Source organism: Cynocephalus volans, chromosome 6 (assembly GCF_027409185.1).
Source record: "Cynocephalus volans isolate mCynVol1 chromosome 6, mCynVol1.pri, whole genome shotgun sequence".
NCBI lineage: Eukaryota > Metazoa > Chordata > Mammalia > Dermoptera > Cynocephalidae > Cynocephalus > Cynocephalus volans.
The window spans coordinates 105,193,118-105,221,007 of NC_084465.1; the positions used below are offsets into that span (position 1 = coordinate 105,193,118).

At 47.5% G+C, this 27,890-nt stretch overlaps 1 protein-coding gene across 3 annotated transcripts in view; it reads left to right on the plus strand.

Annotated features, from left to right (window-relative positions):
* Positions 1–3,125: 3,125 nt before the first annotated feature.
* CIITA (class II major histocompatibility complex transactivator) overlaps positions 3,126–27,890 on the plus strand; it is a 45,289-nt gene continuing 20,524 nt past the window's right edge. For 2 of the 3 annotated variants that reach the window (XM_063100286.1, XM_063100287.1), the window contains exons 1-2: positions 25,874–26,000; positions 26,249–26,344. In XM_063100286.1, coding sequence (XP_062956356.1) covers positions 25,874–26,000; positions 26,249–26,344 — 223 coding nt within the window. Of the gene's footprint in view, positions 3,379–3,701; positions 3,716–25,864; positions 26,001–26,248; positions 26,345–27,890 lie in introns of those variants that run through there. The other variant, XM_063100285.1, reaches the window with a different exon arrangement.

Below are 27,890 nucleotides of genomic sequence, written 5' to 3' on the forward strand. Positions count from 1 at the left end.
CATTTTTTATGCTGCAGTCATTGCACATATATCTACATACATTGAAAAGTCACAAGACAATACTATAACTTTTGCTTTAATCAACCTTATGTACTTTAAATAAATTAAGAGAAAAAATATCTGATGTTTATCCAGATATTTACCATTTCCAATGCTCTTCCATCCTCCCAGTAGATCTTGAGTTTCTATCCAGCCTCATTTTCTTTCTACCTTGAGAACTTACTTGGCATTTCTTGTGGTGCAGGCTACAACACATTCTTTTCATTTTATTTTATCTGAAAATGTCTATTTTTCCTGCATTCTTGAAAAATGTTTTCAATAGATGTAGAACTGTGTATTAACAATCTTTCTTCATCTCAGCTCTTCCAAGGTATTGTTCCACTGTCTTCTGGCCTCCAGGGTTTCTCATGAGAAGTCAGTGCTCACTCAAATGTTCTCCTGTATGTCACATGTTGATTTGATCTGGCTGCTTTCACTAGTTTCTCCTTACCTTTGGTTTTCAACAGTTCGGCTGTAATGTGCGTAGCTGTGATTTTCTTGTACTTATCCTACTTAGACTTGTTGTGCTTCTCAAATCTGTACCCCTTCCAACAAATTTGGGAAGTTTTTGGTGATTTTCTTCAAATATTTTTTCTCCCCATTCTCTCTCTCTTCCTTCTGTGATCCCATATATGTATAATTTGAATTTTTTTTTTTTTTTAAAGATGACCCATCAGGGGATCTTAACCCTTGACTCGGTGTTGTCAGCACCACGCTCTCCCAAGTGAGCCACGGGCCGGCCCTAATCTTTTGATATTGATATTTCTCCACGGTTCCTTATTTATTTATTTATTTATTTATTTATTTATTTATTTATTGTTATTTTTTTGCGTGTAGCTGGCTGGTATGGGGATCCGAACGCTTGACATTGGTACAACAGAAGCTCATTTTAAAAATCTTATTCCCTCTGTTCTTCAAATTGAATAACTTATATCATCCCATCTTAAAATTTCTCCTTTTTTCTGTTATCTCCATTTGCTGTTAATCCCATCCAGTGACTTTTAAAATTTCCTATATTGTATTCTTCACTTTGATAATTTGCATTTGGTTATTTTTTAACAGTTCCTTTCTTTCTTTCTTTCTTTTCTTTTTCTTTTTCTTTTTTTTTTTTTTTTTTTGTTGTTGTTGGCTGGCCAGTATGAGGAATAATTTCTATTTTTATGCTGAAATTTCCTGTGTTTTTATTTTTATGAACATATTTTCTTTTATGTTTTTTGTGTCTTTTCCATCCATGGTTATAATCACTGCTTTAAAAATCCTTGTCTGCTAATTTCAACATCTGGGTGCTCTTGAGGTCAGTTCCCATTGATTATCTTTTTCCCTTGAGAATTGATCACTTTTTCTGTTTCTTCATATGTCAAGTAATTTTAGACTGTATACTGTTATGAATATGTTTTAAACACTCTGAATTCCATTATAATCTAGACAATGTTAATATTTTTGTTTGTTTTAGCAGGGACGTAACTTGGCTGGAATCAAATGTAAAGTCTCCTACCCCCAAACCTTTACCTCCCACCTTCAAAGTAGATTGCAGCTCAAACCTCAGTTTCTTCAGCCTTAGCTGAGCTACTTGGAGTCTGCCCTGCGCGTGCATACATGGTTCAGAGCTCATTCAGACATTTGGGCAGTTTACACATGGACTTTGGGGCTACTCCTCTCTGTCTCTCTCCTTTCTAGGAATTTTACCCCCATTATCCAGCAGCTATTTTTGACCAAATTGTTTCTTCTGGTTATTCAGGGTAGTAAGACTTTGTTTTTCTTTCTTTTTTGCTTTCTTTTTTTGTTTTTTCAATCATAGTTTTGGCTGCCCTGCACAGCACTGATTAGGACCTGCCTTCAGTCTATACTCACAAACCGGGAAATTCACCAGTGATACTCTCATTTTCCACGTATTAACACCTTTCCTGTATCTGCCTGCTCTGCCAGTTCTCCAGTGCCTTCACGACATTGTTTTCTATATTTTCCCCAGAGTTTATAGTTATTCTGTGGTAGAGTTATTCAGCCATACTGGAAGTGGAGATCCTTCTTCGCCTCATTTAAATGAACAATGCAAATGGTCTCATCTGAGAGTTGGTAAAGCTGAGGCCAGAAGAGAAAAGATCATGGTGTATTCCAGAATGGGCAGGGAGAGCAATCTCAGCTTTGATTTTAAAAACTCGGGTTGGAGATTTTTAGAATTTTGAAACAGACTGGCTCCTATGCAGATCCTCTGTTTTGCGCATTAGTAAATTTGGGATAGTATTAGTAAATAGTCAACGTTCATTAAGTGTTTACTAGGTCCAGTGCTAAGCCCATCAAATGCATGATCTCTTTTAATGCTCAAGACAATTCAATGAGATTTGATTGCTTTTATTGGGAGATTTTGCAGAGAAGGAGACTGAAGTTTAGTGAAGTTAAGGCCAAGGTGACAGAGTTACTTGCATAATTAGTGAATAATAATAATAACAATGGCTCATATTTATTGAACTATTATTATATTGTAAATTATAAACTAGGTGCTCTGTATATGTTATCTCATTTAACATATGGTACAACCCTGTGACGTAAGAACTGTTATTATACCATCACCTTTTCAGAAGGACAAATGGAGACTAAAAAAGTCTAACTAATTTGCCCAAAGTCATGGAACTTGCAAGTGATCAACCTGAGACTTGAACCTGAGCAGGTTATCTCCAAACCCATCTGCTTTGTCTCTATGCCATAATGCCTTCTTGCTATGATAAAACATCTGAAAAGATCTATCACCCTATAGGTCCTCTACAGAGGCAAGTTCCCTTCCTCTTAGTAAATACTGGATTGGATCTAACAGAATCCACAAGGTTGTGGGCTTCTCTGGCACGTGCACGTGGGTGGTACCCAGTGAATATCTGTGGGGTCTGAATCAGCCCAAGAGCCCATTTCCGTCCATAAATCAGGCACCCCAGCCTACAATGCAAATGAGGAAATCTTTCTAAGTGGGGATAAGCTACAATAAACTGCAGAGTTTCCCTCATCCTGATTTTCACTTCATGTTTTGGATGCTGCAGGCTGTGTGAGCAGAGATCCCAGTCTCTGGCCAGGCAGCTGTCCTGCCTCCAAGCATTGTGATGAACCACTTCCAGACCATTCTGACTCAGGTCCGGATGCTACTCTCCAGCCATCAGCCGAGCCAGGTGCAGGCCCTCTTGGACAACCTGCTGGAGGAAGAGCTTCTCTCCAAGGAGTACTACTGTGCCCTGCTCTGTGAGCCTGATGGCGAGGCTCTGGCCAGGAAGATCTCTTTGACCCTGCTGGAGAAAGGAGACTTGGATTTGGCCCTGGACTTGGCCTTGGAGAGAGGCCCCAGCCACAGGGACCATGGTGGTAAGTTGACATCCCTTTTACTCAAGAAGCAATGACCAGCTACAGAGAGTTCAAGGATTTTCCCTCTTCTCTGAAAGGGATGTCAATGGGAGGCAGACTAGAAAGGAATCAGGATGTCTGGTGACCTGGCAGGAGCAACAAGGACTTGAGAAACTCATTCTCTGTTGCTGGGTTGCCAGAGGCTTACAGTGTGCTGCCCGCATTGCTTAGAAAACCATCCTGGTGCATGCAGCCAAATGCTCACTTGGTTCACTCCCTGAGCCCCAGAGATATGCCAGCCCTGGGGTACACAGAGGGACAGATTAACTCCTGCCTTCCAGGGACTCACAGTCTGGTGGGAAGATGGATGCAGGCACAGTGTGGGTCAAAAATAGAGAAATGGGGTGCGGTAGAAAGGAGGAGCCAGACAAAGAGCTGGAGAGCCGAGGACAACATGTGTGCACATGTGTGCATGTGTGTGTGTCTGTGTGACAGAGAGAGACAGAAACAGAGAGACAAGCTGAAAGAGAGTGAGAAAGGGAGATACAGACATAGAAAGAAACAGAGAGACCGACAGAGACTGGGAGAAGAAGGAAGAAAGGGAAAACCGGATGGAGGAAGAGATAGAAGGAAAAGGTGGAAGGAAAGAAAGAGAGAACATTTTACAAAGAGTTTCTTTCCAATTACAAAGAGGTTCTCCCTTTGTTGCAATGTTACAACTTTCTAAAGACACATGTTCTGTCTCCTTCTCAATGCAAGTCTGTGTATTTTTTCTGATTTTATGACTTGGGATCATAAATTCTAGCCTTTCTTGGTCCCATTATGGTTTCAGAGTAACTTGGAAACTTGAGATAATAACAGTGAATCACATTTATTGAGTATTTACTGTGCCAGGCACTGCCTAAGCACAGTCCAGTACCCTTTTACTTAGTTCTCCCATCCACACTCCATCTCCATCCATTCTTATTTAACACATAAAGAAGAAAACAGAGACTTCTCAAAGCTGTCCCAGGTCCCCAGGTGGGAAGTGGTGAAGGCTGGATTTGAAGACAATCTTTTATCCTCAACATGGTCTAGAGGAGATAAAAATACCTTTTGATGGCCTTGCCTTAGGCACCAGGGCCATGCTGGTATTCTTCAACTCTTCTGCCAAGACATGAGTTTATATGAGATCGGCTCTTGTGGCTATATTTTTGCCCAGGTAGTTTCTTTTTTTTTTAATTTATTTTTTTTTTATTGAATCAAAATTGATTATACATATTTTGGTGGTTCAACATTGAGATATGTTGATCAAATCAATATTACTAGCATATATATTGCTACAAATCATAATTATTCTTTATGCCCCTTGTCTAATCTCTCCCCGTCCCCCTCTCCTTCCCCCCACCCCCTCTAATTACCCTAGATTTCTTCTCTCCTTCTGAAAGAATAATGGTTACTCTGTTGATTTGTTGCCTAGATGATCTGTCCAATTTGCCGGTGTAGTTTCCATCCTCTCTTGGACACATCTTTCATTCTGTCACTCCTAACAGACACCCGGGGGGAGGGACATCTTAACCACCCAAATCATCTCCCTTGGCTTCCCAACAGGGGTGCAAGCTGCCAGTGTGGTCTAGACCGGGGTATAGATGCCTACCTGGGGAGGTCAGAGACTTCCTATCTCCCTGACAAAACCCCCACCCCCACCCCCCGCCGCAACTGCCTAACACCTCAACCCCTCCCTTCCCCTCTTTCTGAGAGTACTGGTTCCTGTTATTTAACTCTGTTTCCTCCCTGGGGATGTAATATTTATTTCTGATCCCATGTGACTACAGAAAGTGGAACTGGGCTCAGGGTGGTGTATTCAGAGAGCCGGGAGACAGAGCCAGACAAATCACTTCCTTTCCCTCATCCCTCTTCTGGCTTCCAGGCCAGCCCCCCTGCAGGGCTGCGAGGATGGACCCAGGACAGCAGGCAGTTGTGCTGCTGTAGGGCAAGGAAGGGGCAGCAGCCTTCAGAAGGGAAGAAAGAGAATGGGGAAAGAGAGTTGCATGGTTTGTAAATAAAGGGCACTGGCTTTAGTTTCGGTGGAGGTTCAGAAAAGGAAATCATCAGTGTGGGGTTTTGGTAACCCTCCTTCTCAACCACCCTATAATGATCTTGGTCCTCCATGGGTCTAAACGCTGCACTGGCTCCCTGTGTCACTGAGAGGAAAAGCTTAATCTGCACAAATGGCCCACAGAGCCCTTCTCAGTCTGACCCTCAACACTCTGCTCTCATTCCCAACTTCTCCCTGCCTTGCTCATCTGCATCTGCCATGTTGGCAACCTCTTGATCCTTGGACACACGTGGCATATTCTCTGCCTCAGGACCTTTGCATGTGCTGATCCCTCCACCTGGAGCAAGCTTCTCCAGGTATCCTCTTGGCCAACCTCCTAAAATCCTTCAACTCTTTGCTCAGATGTCACCTTGTCAGCAAAACCTATCCTGCCCATCCCGTTTAGAATTGCAACCCCCCCTCCACATTCTGAGCCCTCTCCCTGGGTTGACATTTTTTTCACCTTCTGTATATTTACTTTTGTGTTGTGTATGTTGTTTATTACTAGACCTGCCCATGGGAAAATAAGCTTTACATGGACATGAATCTGTTTTGATCACAATGCATCCCAAACGCCTAGCACAGTGCTTGAGCACAGGGTGGGTGCAAAAGATATGTTTGTTGAATGTTAAATGGATGGGTGGATAGAAGGGTGGGTGCATGGATGGATAGATGGATCATTCATGCACTACCATGATTCATTCCCACTTCGTGAATGAGTAAACTGAGGCATAGGACAGTTAAGTGATTTTTCTCAGGTCATAGCCTGGGAAGGGGGCTGTTGGGTGTCACGAGTCCAGGTGTGTTGTAACACTTTCTGCTTGGCTTCCTCTTCTAAACAACTCATGAGGATATAGTAAATCTATTAAAAATAGGTTGACAATCTTCAAACTGAAACTAGCCTGATGATTCAGAAGGCACCTCCAGATATTGCAGTAACTTAGTTGCAATTGTGCAGAAAACCCTCTTCTGGCGATGTGACCTTGGGAGTTTGGCTCTATGCTACACAGAGCACCATGTGTGCATCCAGCCCCAGGAAAACTTGGGTGAGGCCGAGTCAAGGTCCTTGAACTGAAGGAACTCGGTAGCCTCAATGGAAAATCAAAGCAAACATTCAGGCAGCCATCGGTTAACAGTGAATGAAACACCTGGAAGGGCAGTCAGAAGCCAGAGAAGGGAGAGATAGCATGGGTGGTGATGGGAGAAGCACCAGGCTGGGACAAGGCCATGCTCTGCTACTCACAAACCATGTGACGCTGGCCACACAATTGGACCACTCTGAACCTCAGTTTCTTTTTTTTTTTAAAGATGACCAGTAAGGGGATCTTAACCCTTGACTTGGTGTTGTCAGCACCACGCTCTCCCAAGTGAGTCAATCGGCCATCCCTATATAGGGATCCGAACCCGTGGCCTTGGTGTTATCAGCACCACGCTCTCCCACGTGAGCCATGGGCCGGCCATTGAACCTCAGATTCTTCTTCTCTAAAATGGGAATGATGATCTACATCTCCCAGGGCTAGAGTGAGGGTTAAATGAGATGATAGCAGGAAAACTATCCAAGGCAGCATCTGGCATTAGGTAGCACTGAATAAACATCAGACGACTCTAAGGAAGGTAACATGAGGAGAATTGAATGGGGAAATAAACCAGGGGTTTGAAGTGCTGAGAACACAATCATTTCTGCAGGCTCATTGCGGAACCCAAATAATATCTAGATACTTACTCCACGCAAGACACAGTGCTGGATACTAGGGTGTGTGCGCATCTGAGAAATTTGTCAATGCAGGCCCCGCTCTCAGGTTGTCACATTGAATAAGCACATGGGCCGTGCCCTCAAATAGTCTGAGTGCCAGTCCTGGCTCCCTGATTCCAAGAGGTATGACTTTGAGTGCTTCACAGAACCCCTCTGGGCCTCAGTTTTCCCATCTGTAAAATGGAGGTGATAATAGTACCCAGAGTCGCTGTCCTAAGGGTTCGGGGACATCATCCAATGTAAGACACATACATTCCTGGCAAGAGGAAGCTGGTGCTGACTCAACTGCCTCGAGGCTGGCATTTGAGACACTGCAAGCCCACTGTGAGTAGGATGACCAGAGGTGAAGACAGACCCAGCAGCCTCAGGTTTGCAGTAGAATAAGAGGCGTGGCAGGAGGGGGGCTCTTTTGCATACTCTCTCAGAGGCTGTAGGACACTCCTGTCAGGGTTTTATATTTTATTATTTTCTTTTGCTGTACGTTGTTATTTTTGTTCTGTTTTCGTGATGTGATATTTTGGTCCATGAGGACTCTGTTCGTGGAACCATAGAACAAAGGCTCCTCTAGGATGTCACTTGATTTACTGGAAAGAGAGGGTCCCAGCACAGGCTGCTAAGCCCGCTTCCTCCTGCTTAGGATGAGAGAAATCAGAGCTGTGGCCAGCCAGAGAGGAGAGAGGCTACCACCTTCCTCTTTCCAGGCTTCCTTCCCCAAGACCAGCCCCGGCTCTGATCTGGGGCCTCTCCTTTGCCTCCTGGAGGGAGCTGTGTTGGCGGGGAGGTTGCTCATCCTTTCACCTGCTTCTTGGTCAGTTAGAACCACAGCACCTCCACCCCCAAGAGCCGCAGCAGGAAAAACACCTGCCCTCGGAAGTTGGCACTTCCCCACGGGTTTTCCCCGGCCAGCCTGTCCCAACCCAGCTTGTCCCAACCCAGCTTGTCTCCAACCTGACCCAACCAGGGGCGGTTTCTCTCCTCTGTTGCTGTTACCTTGAGTGGCTCACCTGTGTCCTTACTTAACTGTTTACTTATTTTTCCAGCCACCTGCCCACCCACCAACGTGCCTGCCCTCAAGTTCACCTGGTCTATCTACCCACCTATACCTATCTACCTCCCAATTTGTCAGTTTATATCTACTATCTACTTAAACAATGGTACTTCAAAAGTTTGTGGACAAAATGGAATTAAAAGATCGTACAAATCCTTCCATGAACTTTTTGAAGACCTCTCATATTTATCTACTCACTTCTCTTCATCCATTTCTCTCTTTACCTAATCACCTAAATATTTGTGTATCAGCTTACTTATCTGCCTTCCTACCACCTAATCTATGTGTATATCTACCCACCAATAGGCCTAAATTCTCATACACTTACCGCTCCTACTTACTTACCTACTTTGGACACGTATCAGTTTTATCCTACCTATTCACCTATCTCTCTATTTACTGATTTCTTTCCTATCTCATCTCCTTCCTCCCCTCCTTGCTAGTCATTTTTTAGCACCTGCTACCATGGTGGTCACCAAAAAGCATAAGACGAGGCATTAACATAACCTACTAGGGAAGGACTCTTCATCCATCTGGAACTTGAAGTTGCTTTGGCCGTTCCAATCCCAAACTCCACGCATCTATTCAAATAGCCTTGGAATAGCATGTCTTTTACATGCTCAGCTCTGTGTTAGGCATGGAACAGGTATAAGAAAATGAAAGACCTGATCCCAGATATGAACAGCTCTATGATCAAGTCAGAATTAGCAGGGACTGTACTTACAAAACAGGAAGTTGACAATTTATTGCCAAATATTGTAACAAGTTTTGTAACATTGAGCAAAACAGAGAATTGTTGTTAGCTGGAAGGGTGAGGAATGCAGAAATGTGGGCCTTGAAGGATGGCTAAACTATGGACCAACAGGGAGAAGGTGGGAGAGGGGTCCTAGGAGGGAATCCTGCATGAGCGGAGACATGAAGGACAGGTAGGGTTGAGTTGAGTCTGTTTGGGATGAGTCTGCAGCAAGGACGGCAAGTTTTCTGGAATGCTCATCTTTACTTAGAAGATCCAGTACCTCACCATCTCCTGCCCCTGGGATTTGGCAGGGGATCCCAGAATGGCAGCTTTAACAATGTCTCTGCTGGTTGCTAGTGGTCTCTGTCATACTAGATCTTGACTTGAGACAAAGAAATTTGGATCCCAGGGCAAGGCTGGCTTCAACAATGCCAAGAGGGCCCCTTAGGACAGAAGTGACATTATCTCAATCAGACCTGGCCTCAGAAGAATAATCTCCACCTCTGGGAGAGTCTTTAAGAGAAATATGAGCAAGAAAGCAGATGGTTTTTTTTTTTTTTTTTTTTTTTTTTTTTTGTCGTTTTTTCGTGACCGGCACTCAGCCAGTGAGTGCACTGGTCAGTCCTATATAGGATCCGAACCCGCGGCGGGAGCGTCGCCGAGCTCCCAGCGCAGCACTCTACCAAGTGCGCCACGGGCTCGGCCCGAAAGCAGATGTTTTAACAGACAGAAAGCCTAGGGTGTCTTAACGCCCCCCTCCCCACTCCTTGCCCCCATTCACTCAGTCCTGGAGGTTATTAAAGTGTCTCTGAGCCATGCCACCCCCTCTCTCACTGTCTCTCCATTCCCACTTGTCTCTGCTGAAATTCAGGCTCTGATCGGCTCCTGGCTGGGTAGCACAGCCACTCAGCTCTACCTCTCTGCTCCAGTCCCTCCGTGTGCTACTGTGCAGCCTCTGTCATCAGCCAGACACCCATCTGGTACATGCCACCATTGACATAGGCATGATCCGATTTGGGTTTTGTGGAGCTGGGATCTAGAGAGGGTCAGGGAGGATGTAGAGAGACCAGGTAGCAGGTGGCTGCTGTCATCCAGGTGAGAGACGTGACAGTGTCCAAGCGGGTGTAGCCCAGGCCTGGCTGACTAATTCTAAGCTCTGCCCTGACACAAAGCTGCCTTGGCCATGGGACTGGGTGTCAGAGGTAAAGGGTATAAGATCCAGCTGCCTCTGGGAATAAAAAGGAGCCCCTCAGATATGGCCTCAAGACAGCTGAGCAGCCAGGGGTACCTCTCCCTTGGCACCAGATCATGGTAGAATGGGACTTCTTTTAATTCCATCACATCTGTTTTGTTAGCCTAACAAAGCAAGGATCTGTTTCAAACTGACTCTTAGCATTTCTCTTTTGTCTTCCCACTTCTCCCTTGTACTTCTGAAAGCAGTCACTGCTTCAAAAATAATCTCCACACAAAGACAGGCATCATCTGCATTTCACTCATGGGGAAACTGAGGCGCGCAGAAGGGAAGCAAGGGGTCCAAGCTCACACGCCTCCTGGTAACAGCCTGCTTTTCAGTCTTCCAGCCCAGTGCCCTTCAGTAGAAATGCAAGAGGCATGGAAATCATTGTCTCCCAAACTTCATTCATTTAGGTACCACTCTCACAATTTTTGCCTTTCTGTGAACCATGTCTATCTACTATGATTTATTTGACAGTTTTTTTTTTCCAAATCACTCACATTTCCTGCTCAACTTTATTTTCAAAAGAAACTTTATGTCCCACCCTAAAGGAAAAAGACTGTCAAAACAGAAGGTAGCTATTAAATAGGAAGGCAGAACAGTGGTATTAGATTCTCGCCAGATACTGTTGACTACTGAAGGCTCTGAGGCTGGAGGGCTGCTCTCTGGGAAACTGGGAGATCACGCACCAGAAGAGGTGTTAAAGACATATTAGCACCACCCTGAGACTTTCTCCTTGATGCCATCAGGCGGATGAGCAGAGACTTGAAAAGGCACTGATTTTGTCTCTGTGCGAGTCAACATTATTTAGTACCACAGCTGTGTGTCACCTCAAACCATCTGGATATAACATATTTGGGTTAACATGTTCATGTGTAATTTATGTCTTTAGCCTAATATTTTAGAATAAAAATGATGGGAGGGCCACTCATGATCTGCAATTTGATGTGGGGTAGGGGCAATAGGAGTGGAGGGTAGAAAGTCTGCTGATCCCCAACAGAGGCTCTCAGCTTATGGCATTTGTGGGCCCCTAATACTGTCCCCATCCTGCAGAGGATGGAAGATACTAGCAGCTGGCACCAGTGTGGTCCCATTGCAGTGGTTGTTTCAGAATGTTAGAGTGTTTAAGGTCCCCCCAACAGACAATCTTCTGTGGTCAACCAATTTGATCCTCATTAAGGAACCGAAAGTAACATTGGAGGCATGGTGAGGTCTTAAGGGAGCGTGGACAAATTAGAGGGTTCCAGATACAAGAAATCTGACTGGCTTGGGGGCCACCTTGCAGGGCAAGAGTTTTCAGCTAGTCCCTTGCTTGCTTCCTTTGCATGTTGGCTTAGCTTGGCGGGCTCCTGACTGGTGTAGGGAGACAGGCTAGTGATGAGGCTGTCTGCTTCTGAGCTGGGCATCCAAAGGAATTTGCGGGGAGGCTGAGGGCACCAGGAGGGGTTGCCAGACTCGGGGAGCTGCTGCCACGCTGAGCTTCCCACACCATGCGTTGCCTGGCTCCACGCCCTGTGGGATCCTACCCATCAGAGCCCCAAGGTAAATTTTTAAAAAAATTTTAAAGGCCAGGTGGAAGAAGTTGGGGCTGAGAATGCAATATAATTTAGAGTGAGGTCTTGGCTGGTCTCCATCATTTCAGATAAACAGAGACACTGCTCTGAATTGGGGGATAGTGTGGGAAGAGGGATCCGTGTCCCGCTGGGGCAGGCTGTTAGAAAAAGTGAAGCAATTGTCTATTTCCCTCCACTCGAGGGACAGCCAGGTGCCTGGAATGTGAGAGGGCTTTATCAGCACTGAAGGGTTCTAGAAGTCAGACGTTCAGGGGGTGTGTCCTTAGCTCTCGGCACTGCTGGTCTGGCTCGGCCAACTGCAAGGTGCTCTCAATGCCAGGTCTGTCTTTGGGTAAATACTGAGGGGTGCCTCTGTAGGATGCGACCTCTGCCAGACCCCACCACGTCACTGGGGAAGGAAGGAAACCAAAACTGGAGTCAGCACTGTGGTGTAGGTGGTGAGCCCCAGGCAGCTGGTGTGAGCTGGTCACCTGGGCAGATGCTGTCCCCCTCCCCAGATTCCAGGTGGTATTGTTTGAGAAGGAGTGGGGGACAGGGGACAGATGGTGAGAGAGGAGCATAGGGCAGACATCTGGCACCAGCTCTGAAGGCAGCACGACAGTTTTGACTCCCAGCTGCACAGTTGGCTGGGTGGGATGTGATCCTGAACAATTTGCTAACCTTCTCTGAGTCTCAGTTTCCCTCAGCTGTAAAATGGGCTAAGGGAAGACTGTGTGATAGGGTCATGGTGAGGGATCAAGGGGTCTAGCATAGTGCCTGGTACATTGTAGGAACTGAATATCATCATAGGAGCCCAAAGTTATTGATGTTGCTGTTGTGTGGTTGAAAAGGTGGGACCCCTTTTCTTAGACTCCTCTGAAATGTATGGCTTACTCTGAACTCAGAGTCTGATGACGTTTGCCATTTCCGTTGGATGCAGAATATTTGAGGGGAAGAGAAAAGTCAGAGATCACCTTGACTCATTCCCTCAGTTTCAGATGAGGAAATCTGGGAAGTGGAAGTGACCTCCCCAAGGTCCCATGCCCTGGACAGAGCAGGGGTCCAGGACCTCTGGAGGAAGGAGGGAACTACTACCAACAGGGGGCGTGGTGATGAGAACACCAGGTTACCAAAGCTGGATTTCCGTCCAGTGAAGGGCCCTCAGGGGTTTTCTCTTCCTCCCAAGTGGGTAGCACCTGAGGAGTGAATGGCTGGGCGAGCTCATCTCCGGTCTCTGCGCCCTGCAGGGGTGGTTGCCACTTTCGCGCTTCGGCTGAGCTGCAGAGAAACAGAGGACCACCCGGGGTGGGATGAGCTCCTTGCAAGCCAGGGCTTGCAGATCACCTGCCTGAGGACGCGCTGGCTCCTGGCTTGGAACCCTCCCCCGAAGCGGGGGCTGGCGGTGGCGAGGAAACGGCTGGACGCGGGGACCTCGGGGGGCGCCCAGGAGAGTTGAGATGCGACGGGAACGCTTCTGAGAAAGCACGTGGTGGGTGTAGCAGCGGGAGGCGTGGGTGCCTACCTACTCGCCAGCTTCGGCCCAAGGCCCGTGGTGCAGAGAGAAAGTGAAAGGGGAAAAGAGCGGCCGCAGGGGTGGAGGTGTGGTGGCAAGGGGACGGACCCGCCCCAGACTAGCTGCAGCCCCAGAGCTGGCGGGAGGAACAGGCCACCGCAGCGCGCGGGAACCCCGGGAATAGCGGTAGGTGACCAAGATCCCCTCTGCAGCCCCTAACTTCGGGTTGGGAATCGAGGCTCAGAGACTGGCGGCTACTTGCCCGAGGTCACACAGCAAGGCTGGGAGGAGGGGGACAGGAAATGAGCAGAATATAGACCCGGGAAACTCCTCGTTTCCAGCAGCCGTGAAACGACTCCACGCAGGAAACTGGAGCGGGGAACCCGAGCTTGGCTGCTGTGCCCAGAGCGCCGGGGCCGAGGGGAGGCAGCGGGGAAAACCGGGCGGGAGCGTCTGCAGAGAGGCCGAGACGCAGACGGGCGCGCGGCCAGTCCTCAGCAGACTCCGCGCCCTGGATCCTGTAGAGGCGCGCGGAGGGGGACACGGGCCTTCCCTACACGCGACACCTTGGCCCAGGGCCGCCCTTCTCTGAGCCACAGTTTCCCTGTTGGGTCATATTCCCGTTCTGACTTTGAAGTCTAGGTTCGGGGCACTCCAGGTGAGGGCCGTTGCTCAGGAAGGCGATAAGGAGCTCAGCCAGAGGACTGAAGAAATCCTCACCTCTCTTTGACCATCTTGGGGTGCATAAGGAGGGAGTCTTCCTCAGAACGGACTTTGACCTCAGACTGATCTACCTTGCTTTGGGGTCCTAAGCCACGCCTTCTAAGGAGACTAAGGAGCCACGAAAGGGGGGGAGGGGTCTCCCTGGGATCCCAGAAAGCTAGAGTTGGAGTCACCGTGCCTAGTTGCCTAGTTTTGTCTGGGATCCTTAAAACCCACAGTCCTGAGTCCCATCGCCCCTCTCCACACCCGATGACACAGGAAAAGAGGCAGAAACCTAGGAGTCCCCAGCGCCCTCCCCCCATCCCCACCCCAATCGCAGCCAGGAGTTCCTAACTTTGGCAGGAAGCTTTCCCTCTATTCATACCCCCACCCCCCATATTTATCCCCAGTCAGGTTAAGGAAATTGATGCTTCCTCCTCTTGGGCCCGGTGGAAACAAAGGTGGGGGGAGAGGGGCAGCTAATCATCACCTGCCTAACTCCTGGCTGCCCTAGGTGAGTACCTGGTCTCCAGGAATCTCCGAATGTGGGCGGAAGGGTGCTCAGAGATGACTGAGCCCGGGGGTCCTGGGCTTCCCACTCGTGGGAATCACCTGGGAGAAGGTCTGGTGCATGGGTTTCCAGGCCCTGCCCCCAGACGCCGTTGGCCACGCCTGGGACCGGGACTCCGAGCCTGCACATTGAACCCTCCATCCCAGGTGACTCCCATGTCAGTGATCCAAAGGTCCGGCGGGGCACTGAGAGGCAGTGATGTGATGTGTCTAACCCCTTCGCCCTCTTCATGTTGCAAAACCTCAGGCGAAACTGAGTTCCGAGCTTTGTTTCGTTTTTGCTGGAGGTTGACACGGGTTCTTATACTTTTCAGATTCTTCTGAACCCAAGAAGAAGGTCTCTGATTTCGTATGTCAGAATCTTTCACAGCGTTCTAACGCTTGCTAATATTTCTTTTAACAAAGGGATAGAGAAGCTGACGTTATTTGAATAACATTGTTTTGTTTTGTTTGGTTTGGTTTTGGGTTTGTTTGTTTTTGTTTTTTTGTTTTCAATGACAAGTGATACTGCTGGGATTTTTTCCATTGGAGGTAGCAATAAAAGATTTTCTTTTTGTAAAATTGTGTTTTATATAACACAAAATTTACCATTTTAACCACTTTTCCACTGTACAATTCAATGGCATTAAGTACATCTAAAATGTTGTGCGACCACCACCATCACCAATCTCCAGAATTTTTTCATCATCCCAAGCTGCACCTCTGTTCTCATTAACCATTAACTCTTCATTCACCCCTCCCCCAGCCCCTGGGAACCTCTATTCTACTTCCTGTTTCTATGAATTTGTCTACTCTAGGGACCTCGTGTAAGTGGAATCGTGTAATATTTGTCTTTTTGTGCCTGGCTTCTTTCACTTAGTGTAAAGACTTCAGTGTTCATTTATGTTTAGCATGGATCAGAATGTAATTCCCTTTTCTGGCTGACTAATATTCTAATGTATGGATATCTCACATTTGGTTTATTCATTCCTCTGTTGATGGATACTTGGGTTGTTTCTGTCTTTCAACTATTGTGAGTAATGCTGTTACAAACGTTGATGTACAAGTATCTGTTTGATTCCTGATTTCAATTCTAGAGAGCTTTCTTTTAAAATAATTATATTTAAGTTTCTTTAAAAAGTTAAAGAAAATACTAAAATTATAGAACGGGTTGTATGCAGATATGACAAAAAACTGTTAGTTGGCAGATGAATGCCTCTAGTTTGGGAGACTCTAGGTTAGAGGAAAGACCTGGAAGCTATTATCAAATCTAGTCTGAGGGGCTGGGGGATACTAGATCAAAGGTATGGCAGCAGAGGGTAGCTGAGAGCCTGCTGGAAGGAAAAAATAAGAATTGGGGAAGTGTCCAATCTGGGTTCTGGGGTTTCCAGCTGGGGAGAGGTGGAAGGGTTGCAGAAACGAAGGGTGTGGAAGATTTAGTGGAGGGAAGCAGAACTGTAGACTTCGTGGTGTTAAAGAGAAACCACGCAAGCTAAGGGGCTATGTCTTCCTGGCAAGTGGAAACTCACACGACCTTGGAAATAAAACCTATCTTATTGGTCACAATCACTATAGGGCAAATGCATGGTAGTGGTGGTGGGGACATGAGGGAGGATGCTTATTTAAAAATACAGATTCCTGGGCCCAGCCCCAGACCCACTGAATAAAACTGCTGAGATTGAGGCCCTGGATGCTGTGGGTAATTCTCATTCACAGCCAAGCTTGCCAACTGCTGGACTCTGTTGTCAGATCCTGGCAGGCAGGGCTAGCACACGACTCATCTCGGGGACTCCAGCAGCCAGCAGAGGGCCTGACACCGTGTTAGGTTGAGCTCGGGGGCATCTGTGGGGATGGTGTTAGGGCTGGACTTTGGGGCCTGTCTTTGCTAACTGCAGCCACAAGACCTTCATTCCCCACCATCACCCCCTCCCAGCACCCAGGTCAGCTTCCCTTACAAGAAAAACTTGTTAGATTCCTTTCTAGGCCACTGATCACCTGGAGCTGGGAGACCCAGGCAACCTGGGGAAGGGCTCTTATCCCAACCTTGCATTCTAGACAAGGGCTGAAGGCACCCCTCGTCCCCTGGCAGTTTGTCCCCTCTTACAGCTTGTCTCCTCCGTTCTCATCCTGGGACCACCAAGCCCCTCACCCCAAATACCTTTGCCATTTATTGGCACATGCACAAGCTGGAGTTGTCTCATTTGAGTTCCAAGATCTTCCGAGTTGTTCTGAGGCAGGCGTCCTCGATTGGGGTCCAGAGAAGATAGGTGGCCTTGCCTGCGGCTTCAGAAGTGTCCTCTGCAGTATCTTTTGTGGGGTTCTGTATGATTTCCAGGCCCCTCTTGGAGAAACACAGAACCAAGTTGTCTTAGGTCACATTCCCTGGGAAGCCAATTTGGAGATGGGGATTTGCACACAGGAGGTTTATTGGGGGGTGTTCACAGGAGGGAACACTGGGGGCAAAGGGAGGGAAGCAGAGTAGGGCAGAGAGAGGAGTTGGGCTGCGATGTGGTCACAGCAGAGGTCTCAGCCAATCCCATGGGGAGTGTTGACACTGGGATGACTTTCAGGACTGTCCCAAAGGGAGTCAGACACCAGACCTTTGCACCCCTCGTGGGCCAGTCATTGTATGTCGGCTACCCCTGCAGAAGGGGTGTGACTTTGAACTATTCCCAGGTAGGCTGAGCTGTGAGCTGTGAGCTGCAGGGTGGGTGGGCTGTCCTGCAAGGTTGATCTGGGCAACACACCGCATCATCCACTACACAAGCAGAAATTGTCAAATTAGAGCATACATGGCAGCAGGGGCCTAAACTGTCACCTGGAGTTATGGTGTTCAGGTTTCTCTCTCTTTTTATTTTTTAATAATAAGTATATTCTAAGGTGTTGTTGGGGGGTAGGGAGGCTGTGTGTGGCTGGCCCATGGCTGGTTCTGTCGCTGGCCTGGTTGTAGAGGCGGGCATGGGGGTGGGGTTAGGGCTGAGGAGCTCGGTGTCCATCTCGGGACTCTGTGGGTTTTTTGTTTTGTTTTTTTTAGGACTTTATTTTCTTAGAAGTTTTAGGTTCACAGCAATATGGAGTGGAAGATACAGAGACTTCCCTCACACCCCCTGCCCCACACTCACACAGCTCTCACCCTCCTGCACCAGACCAGTGCATTTGTTCCAGTGGATGAACCTCCTTTGACACATCACGATCCCCCAAAGCCTATAGTTAACATTAGGATTCACGCTTGGTGCTGTACATTCTATGGGTTTGGACCCCTGTGTGATGACATGTATCCACCATCACAGTATCATACAGAGTAGTTTCACTGCCCTAAAAATCCGCTATGCTCCACCTGTCCATCCCTCCCTCCCCCTAACCCCCGGCAACCACTGATCTTTTTACTGTCTCCATAGTTTTGCCTTTCCCAGAATGTCAGTCATGTAGTTGGAATCATGCAGTCTGTAGCCTTTACAGATCGGCTTCTTTCACCTAGTGGAGTTGCATTTAAACTGTATTTTGTGCCACCCCTTTTGGGGAAAAGAGGTTCTGGGCCCCCCAATCCCTATTAACTGAACAGCTGTACTACCTTCACCTGTTCAGGGATGTGGAATCCCTGTAACATTTGAAAGCCGCTGCTCTTGTGTGACCCTCTTATTTAACAGATGAGAGCTCTGGGGATCAGAGAGGGGAGCGGGCTTGCCCAGAGTCACACAGCAGGGCAGGGCCCAGATCTCAAGTCTCGTGACTCCCTGAGTTGACCCTGTCCCAGCAGGCTGTTATAAACTCAGCCGTTTCCATAGCTATGGCAGTCCTGCTCTATTGCCATGCCTTTAACTGATGAGAAGCCCTGTGGCCAGGATTCAAGCCACCTTGCTCCCATTTTTGGCTTTCCTGCTCTAGGGACACTTTGTCTTGCCACAGGCTAGTTGCTTCAAGCCCAGAAGGGCTGGCACCTGAGATGCAAGCCGAGATTCTTGAGGGTGTTAGAACTGGGGAGGGCAAGTTTGGTGCCAGTTGAAAGCAACTCTTTGCCTCCCATCATTCCCAGACAGCGTCTTTCTTTCTTAATCACCTGCCAGTCTGAGCTGGCACCAAGCTGGAACTTAGTTTCTGCAGGTCCTCTCTGTCCCATTTTCCTGAGACTCCTACACTGGGCAAGCAGAGAGCAGACCAGAGAGCCAGCGGCTCCCTCCCTCGCAGATGGCGCCATCTCCAAGTACAGCACATTCTCGACTCCTCCCTGGGACTGTGGGCTCCCAGGCACAGACCGGCCCATCCCCAGACAGCCTGTGGGGTGGCAGGAGCACAGCTTTGTTCCTTTTAGAGCACCTAAGGGTGCCAGGCTCTATGCAGACCCTGTTGGTGAGCCCCAGAGGTACCTACCCCACCCTATGAAGCCACTTTCATTTTGGTTTTTTGGTTTTTTTCTTGTAAACTTCAGGAGTCTCTAAACTGCATAGCTCAGTTCACAGAACACACTGTGACCTTTGGTCCACACAGTGCATCTCTCTTCATTACATAATATCCCTTTCCCCCCATCTCTTTCCCCCTTTCTGGTCACCCATTCTAATGCATTTAAGGTGTGTATTGTTCTTACAAAACATGTGCTCCTTTTTTTATGTGCATGTGTGTTACTCTGCACATGTGGAATTGGGCTATAAGAGCTCATCCTGTTTCTTACTTTTTTACTCTGCATTATGTTATTAAGATCCACCTGCATTGCTCCGTGTACATCTGGTCTGTACCTTCAAATCACTACATTGTTTTCCATGGATTACAGTGGCTACTATCTACCTGTCCCCTCTCCTAGTGATGGACACCCAGGTGGCCTCCAACTCCTTGTCACCACAAATGACACAGCAGTGAGCCTCCTGAAATGGGTCTCCAGGTGGAGTTGTGGGACCCAAGAACTAAATTGCTGGGTTGTAGGATCTATGGTCCTTAAGTATTCAAGTGATGCCAGGTTTTTCCCTGGAGTAGCCACACCAGTCTACATTCCCACCACCCCTGTGTGACCAACACTTGGCATTTCCCAGCTTTCTAATCTTTGCCAGTTGTATTGTGTCAAGTGACACATTGCTGTTTTAATTTTGGAGCTTACACCTACTGGATATGTCACTTTAGGTAATTCACAGCAAACCAATTAGATAGGCACTATGCCAACAAAATGCAGTAGATTCTACAACTCAGAGAGGCTGGGTAACTTACACGAGGTCACACAGTTAGTGAGGAATGGCGATTTGAACCCAGAGCCTGCACTCTTTTTTTTTTTTTTTTTTTTGACCGGTAAGGGGATCGCAACCCTCAGCATGGTGTGGTCCCCACCACGCTCAGTCAGTGAGAGCACCGGCCATCCCTATATAGGATCCGAACCCACGGCCTCAGTGCTACCAGCGCCGCACTCTCCCGAGTGAGCCACGGGGCCGGCCCGAGCCTGCACTCTTAATCGCTATACTATTATTATCAAGTTTTATCTCTCTTATAAAATATCATCTGGGTCTACATTGCAAGCTTCTTGGCAGGGACTGTTTTAATCCTCTTTGAGGTCCCTGGAGAACTGAACTCAGTGACTTTCTTGTAGGAGATGCTCAGTAAATCATTGTTTTGGAGGGAGAAAGTGAGAGACGTTTGTTATACTTTATCTGGAGGACGACAGGTACAAGAGGAAAAGGGGGACTTGTTTGATCCGTGATCCCCATGAAGATGCTGTTTGGGGGCTGCTCATGGTAGATAAATGACCCTGGGCTCCTGGCTTCCACCACCCTCTGGCCTCCAGAAACTGCTTGTCATGAGGCTGGGGAGGAAAGGAAAAGGGGAAGGTTGACACTAAAGAAACAGAATCCCCAAATGCCTCAGCTGAATGGGCTCCCACACCCAGTTGGTCAAACTCAGGCTAGAGGTGTAAAGAAATGCACTCAAGATCAAAGGCAGAGCTGGAACTCAAGCCATGTCTCTGGACACGCAGTGCAGAAATTCTCCCCTTACTTCTTCTGGAGGAGATGTTCATGGTCAACAAATAGGGAAGTATTCCTTCTCATGCTCTTTTACTACAATGCATAGCAGTGCTGGAAGATTTGGAATAGCAAAAGACCCCGTTTCTCCCTCACAGCCCTCCTGAGGCCCTAGAGGATGTACTCCCTTTTCTGGGAAAAATGCAGCTGGTAAACTGAGACTAACCTCAGTGTCATCCTCTGTAAAATGGATATAACAAGACTAATGTCCCAGAATCGCTTGACAATTGAAACAAATTAGTAAATATAGGGCATCTAGCACAGCCCAGACACAAAAGAACCTCCCCAGCAGAGATGGAATATTATGTTGGCACACAGAACAGCTGCGTAAATTGATCATCAAGTTGCTTAGGTCTGAGACAGAACATTCTGGCAACATGACTTCCTTCAGAGGAGAGAGACATGAATTTTTATTTTGGAAGTCTGTTTAGTACACACCATCTCTCAAAACCTGTGGTACAGTGTGAAGTGGGGATGGAAACAACCCCCAAAAGGGACTTTTGGTGGCAAAAAGATTAGGAACATTTTCTCAAGTTTGACTTTAAAGGTGGTAGCCTTAGGCGAAGGGCAGTTTCAAAGAGGATCTTCTAAAAATATTGCCCATTTACCAAAAAGACACAGACCACTCCCCTGCTGTAGGCCAGACAGCCCCTCAAAAGGAGGAATCTTGTTGCCACCCACGCCTTCCCTCCCGGGGTGAGGGCACCTCCCCAGGGCGGCAGAGAGCCAAGAGCTATTCTAAAAGGCAGCAGAATAAGCTGAGGCTTTGGAATCAGGCAGTTGGTTCAAATCCCAGCTTTCATTTCGGGGCTTACATCTTAGGACCACTTACTGGATATGTCACTTTAGGCAAGTCGCAGCAACCCACTGAGGTAGACACTATGCCAACAATGCAGTAGATTCTACAGCTCAGAGAGGCTGGGTAACTTACAAGACGATTAGTTTGTGTGAACCAGAACTCATTTCTCCAAGCCTGTTTCTTCATCTGAAAAACAGAAATACAAAAACTAAAGCATAAGTTAAGCCAAATGGGATAATGTCTATAGATCATGTCATTTGATGCCTGGTACTCCATGGGCACCTATGAGTCCTAGTGATGCATCTTTGCTATGGATTGAGAGAGCCTGCCATGTACAGGAAAGTGCTAGAAGCTGGAGCTAGGTGAGCTGGGCAGACAAGGTCCCTGCTCTCCCTGAACTCTGACTTTTGTGATCTGCCCTGTGCTGGGGCAGCTGAAGGGACTGTCTCCTCTGCAGTGGGGTGATCAGGAACATCTCTGCCCCCAGCTCCCTCCAGAATTGCAGGTGAGGAAAAGAATCCAACTGAGGGGGGGGCCTGCTAAGCGTCTATAGACTCAGGAAACATGGCTCTGGGGACACCAGGAGGTCCCAGGCCAAAATCCAAGTAGATCATGGCATAAATGCGAGGCAGCTGTGGTATCGTGGGGAGATCTAGTCTGGGAGATTATAGTCTCAGGCCTGAGCTTCAGCTCTGATGACCCCTAATGTAATAAGTTTCCTTTGACTGTGGGCCTGCCGTGTGCTGGGCACCCCACACAGAGCCCTGCTTGGGCTTTTTGATGGTCCTGCAGGGTGGACTTCATTCACCAGATCTAATGATGAGACAACTGATACTCAGAGAGGTTAAGTGACTTGCCTAAGGCTTCACAGCCAAGATTTAAACTCAAGCTCCCAGACCACTTGATCTTGGACAAGTCTGAGGCATTTAAGCCTCCTTCTCTGTCAAATGAGCATAATACTCCATCCTGACTTCTCCCCAGAGTTCTTTGGGAACTCAGTTGTGGCGATGGAGGTGGAAGTCCACTGTGGTCTGCAAAACCCAGTCACCCAAGAGGAAGTGCTTAAGGTGCAGACTTCTGTCTTAGGGAGGTGCTAAGGTATGCATTGGGGGCTGCTGAGAGTAGAATCTTCTGCTCCAGCTTGAGCCAATGATGTAGAAATCAGGCCCTTGAGTGACTTTTCAGTAGTGGTGATGGGGAATGGCACAGACATTCCAAGTCGCACTGCTGGCTGTGGGGGCTTATGGGGTCTGTGTGGTCTCCTTATGCAAAATAACAGAAAGCTTGGCTTCAGAAAGTGATGACTCAGGAGGGAATAAAAGAGAAAGGTTCCCTTTGTCAACCTCATAGAGGTAAGAAGTAAACTTGTAATAATAATGGCCATCAGGCCTGCTGTACTCATCATGTGTGTGTTGGGTTCTGCCCTAAGCTACCATTATCGAGCGCTTACTGGTTGCCAATCACCTTTCTAAGGGCTCTGTGTGAATTAACTCACCTAATCCTTATGAGTTACCAATTATTATTAGTCCCATTTTACAGGTGAGGAAACTGAGGCTCCAAGTGGTTTAAAAAATGAACTTGCCTAAGTCACAGTACGGGTGGTCTCAGGGTCAGGCAATTTGATGCCAAAGCTCATGCGAGTTGCCTTCTTTTTTGCAGTGTATTTCTCTGAGTGTTTAATCACATTTGGCGATGTTGTCCAAAGTTTGAAGCTGAGCCCAGCAACGAGTGAGGCTGGGCTAAACTTTTGCAAGCTCTTCCCCACTGTCTATCCCATCATTGCCCATCTCTGATAGGACCTGGTCCCTTTTCTTGGGCCTCGATATGATAGGGGTATTCATTTGAATGGAAACAGTTGATCGGAAGGAAAGAGCACTGGATTGGGAGTCTTATGCTGGCCCTGTGAGAAAACTGCGAGTTTCACTAACTCACCCAAAGTCACATGTCTCATTCATGGAATTGCTGGGATCAGTCCAGAGCTATTGTCACTAGATCTCACTGCCTCAAAGAAGAGACAGATCTTTGCAATGCAGGCTCTCAATAAATAACAGAGGTTGAATGGGAGGCAGACAGCAGGCAGGATTCATGGAGGCTTCTCTCACCACCCTGGAGAAAACAGCAGATTTCCTGCCTGCCTCCCCGATCAAGGTGTTGGGAGAGGTGACCCTCCTCTCTCACCTCCCAGCCTTGGCCCAAGAAAAGGGTGGTGGCCCCATCTTTTACTTCTGCTTCCTCCAGTCATGGCTGGCTGGGCTGTGGCTGCAACCCTGTTATGTTTGGGTTTCTGTGGCCCCCACCCAACTCATTACAAACAGGCAGTCCCAGCCAGGGCTGTAGGTTGGACTGGAAAGTTCATTCTCTGTGATATCCAGGCTCTGTGCTGAGATTCCCTATAGGTGGCGAGGGTTGCTGATGAGTGAAAGCACAGGAGTCTCTGGAAAGTGGTGGTGAGTTGGGTGCATGTTTTCTCATGGCCTCACCCTCCTGCCACCCTTCCCTGCTTCAGCTCTGTTCTCATCTGGGCCCAGCACGGGACAGTCACGAGGATCTTCTGGCTTCAGGGCCAGGTCTCCTCTCACCTCCTCCATGAAGCTTGCTCTGATTCCTTCCAGCCTCTGTCTGCATCCCATGAGTGGTGGGTTGAATGGTGGTCCCCCAAAAGATATGGTCATATCAAATCCCTGGACCCTGTCTGTGTGACCTGATTTAGAAAGAGTCTTTGCAGATGTAATTAAGGCCCTGGAAATAAGATCATCCTGAATTATACAGGTGAGTCCTAAATCCAATGATAAGTGTCCTTAAAAGATAAATAGGCAGAAGGAGATTTGAGATGCAAAGAGGAGGTGACATGACCATCGAGGCAGAGATGAGAGTGATGCAGCCACATGACCACAAGTTAAGGATTACCAAGAATTTCCAGGAGCTGGAAGAGGCAAGCAAAGATTCTCCCACAGAGCCTCCAGAGGACGTGTGGTCCTGTTGATATCTTGATTTTGAACTTGTGGCCTCCAGAGCTGCTAGAGAATAAAGTTCCGTTGTTTTAAGCTGGTTGGTGGAGCTTTGTTATAGCAGCCCTAGGAAATGAACATACCATGGAATCATAGACGACCTGAGTCAGGGGGCAGGGCAGGGGAGCCACACAGACGAGGCTCCAAAGTGGCTTTCCCCAGCAAGAGCTGCATGATCTCAGGAAGTTGCTCAACCTCTCTGAGCCTCAAGTTCCTCATCTGCAGAATGGAGACAATAATGCCTACCTTCCAGGATTTGTTTTGTTTTAATAGCTTAATGGAGATATAATTCACATATCATATGATTCACCCATGTGCAACTCAATTGTCTTTTTGGAATATTCACAGATGTGTGCAACCACCCCAACAGTCAATTTTAGAACATTTCATCATCTCTCCCGAAAGAAACCCCATACTCATCAGCAGTGGCTCCCCACTTTCCCTAAAAAACCTCCCCCAGCCCTAGGCAACCACTAATCTACTTTCTATCTCTACAGATTTGCCTGTTCTGGATATTTCTTTTAAATGGAATCATACAATATGTAGCCCTTTGTGTTTGGCTTCTTTCACCTATTGTAATGTTTTCATGGTTCATGCATGGTAGCATGTATCAGTGCTTTTGTTTATCCATTCATCTGTTGGTGGCCATTCAGGTCAATTCTGTGTTTTGGCTATTATGAATTATGCTTCTAGGAACATCTGCGTGCAAGTTTCTGTGTGGATATGTCTAGGATTGTTTTAAAGATTAAATGAGATAGTATCTAAAGTTCTTCATATATCTTTCAACAAATGATGATGAGGGAAGCTCAGAGAGAATCTACCCAGACTCCTTTGATTTACATATTAGGAAACTGAGGCATGGAGAGGAGCAGAGACTTGCTCAAGGTCACCCAGGTAGTACAGCATTGCAGTTAAATGCAGGTCCTTGAGTCAGACTGCCTGGGTTCAAATCTAGGTTCCATTTAGACCTGGGTTTCCTTACAAAAATAACTTCACCTCTCTGAGCCTTGGTTTCCTCACATATAAAATGAGGATAGTAATAGTACCTGCCTTACATGGTTGTTGATGTGAGGATTAAACATGCCAGCCTAGGGCTGGTTGGTTAGAGTGCAGTGTTATAACACCAAGGTCAAGAGTTCAAATCTCCATACTGGCCAGCCACCAAAAAAAAAAGCATAAAAAAATCCGTAGGTATTCTATAAATCTTAGCTCTTATTTGGCAGCACCAAATGTGGAATTCACGTCTTCTGCCTCTCCAGTGTGAGATCGCTTGAATCCACACTTCCCCAATACCCTTTTCTGTCTCATAGACATTTTCCTAGTGTGACTGGAGGAAGGAAGCCTGGCTTTCTCTCCCCATTGTCCTGAGCCCATAAGAGGTGTTGAACAAGCATCTATGTCCTCTGCCTTTGGTCCCCCCCCCCCCCCCGGCACCCGTGCTCCCCAGCAGGGAAATGTTGTAGGTGTTAACTCTCTTTCTCTTTCCAACACCCCGTGAAATCACCAGGTGTGTCTTCCCTTCCAGGAAGGGAACAGCGTGCTGCCATGGAATTGGGGCCTCTAGAAGGCGGGTACCTGGAGCTTCTCAACAGCAATGCTGACCCCTTGCACCTCTACCACTTCTATGACCAGATGGACCTGGCTGGGGAAGAAGAGATCGAGCTCTGCTCAGGTGAGTTCCCTCCCTCTGGCCTCTCCCCTTCCCTCCCCACCCCTCAGCGGTCTGTAGAGACGACCAGCAACCCCAGGGGAAGAAGTACTGGTCAAGGAGCCTCGGTCAGCACCACGGATAGCGCCCACCCGGGCCTGATGCTCCCTCCTGACAGGGGCTGTCTCCTAGCCCTGCCCGCTTCCCTCTCCTTCCCCACCAGTCCTCTCCCCAGATCTTTCCTACTTTATGTAAGGGACTTTTCCTCCCAGAGCCCGACACGGACACCATCAACTGCGACCAGTTCAGCAGGCTGTTGTGTGATATGGAAGATGATGAGGAGACCAGGGAGGCTTACGCCAGTATCGGTGAGGAAGCATCCTGAACCCAGAAATAGGACAGCTGAGCCATTTGCCATGAGCCATAGCAGGCCCTTCCCTCTGAAATCATGGCAAAAGGGATGCAGAGCAAGGGCTGGAAGAACGGAAATTCCAGGAAAGAGGGGAAGTGGAGACCCTTCACTAATGAGCACCAGGCAAACAAAATCTCACTTTTATTTACATCCTCTACCTCTATTTGTATACTTTTTTCTGTTTCTTGCTTTTCTTTTCTTCCTTCCCACAAAGCCCATACCATATACCCTTTTCTCTCTTCCTCCCCAGCTCCTGAGCCAAACTATTCTAGTATCTGTAATACCTACCATTCACAGCATGTTAATTGCCATACACACATTATCACCTTGAATTCTCACAACAACAAAGGAAGTGCATATTATTAGTATCTCCCTTTTACAGATGAGGAAGTTGAGGTTTTGAGAGGTGAAGCAACCTACCTAAGGCTGCATTAGAGATGACAATGGGCAGGTGTCAAATTCTAACCTAGGTCTTTCTCATTTCAAAGTTCCTAATTTTGACTACAAAAAGGAAAGTGTCTGAGGTTTGGAAGTTTGCTAAGGCTTAGGTTGAGAAGCTGGCATGCAGCTTTAAAAAGAGCTACAGCTTTCAGTAAGGGCAGAATTCTTTGGATAAGTGTTGCTGTTGCTGCTGGTGGTGGTGGGGTTTTTTGGGGGGGTGGGGAGAGCAAGTGGGGTAGAGGATTCCTCCCCACCAGCATAACCCTGCCTTATACAGAGCCTTTTATCAATTAGAAAAATGTGCCCCTTCTTCTGGAGGATGCAGCCCCCACCAGAAAGTAACAGCTTGGCTAGCAAAGAGCAGGCTGGATTCCTGCCCCCATCTGCCCATCTTGGCTGGGAACCTTTGTACATTGAACAACCTGCACAAATGTCTTTAGTGACCCTTTTCCTGGCAACCCAGGAACCACATCACTTGGCAGGTCTGTGTTAGGTGCAAATGTGGCCAAGTTTCCCCCAGAGCACAGTTAACCCAACATCACACAAAAGCAGAAAATGGAGAGGAGCAGTAATTATGTGTGTGTTAGAAATTACAGAACCTAAAGCCTGCCTGCTTCTTTCCCTTCCTGGGAATTTATTTAGGGAAGCAGAAGTATTTGGGACTGAGGAAATTTACATTTCTTCTCAACTGGAGGGATAATTAAGGGTTTGTGTATCACTTAGCTTTTGGGGGCTTTTTTCTTTCTGGTATCCACACAGGAAGTGGAAGCTGCCTAAGCAATTGGGGTGGGGCAGCTTCACCAAAGCCTGTTCCTCGAGTCTGTGGGTTTTCCCTGTGCTGCTAGCAGGCTAAGCCCTTGCCTGGGCAAGCAGTCATTTGACACATCCTAAAATATTATCTTGACTTCCATGTGTAGGATAATAATCACAGCTGCCTCATGGGATGGTTAGGAAGATTGGATAAGTAACTGTGTGCAAAGTATTTAGAAAAGGAATTTGCACAGAATAAGCACTCAGTAGGTGTTAGTCACCACCCCACAACCACCACCATCATTATCAGC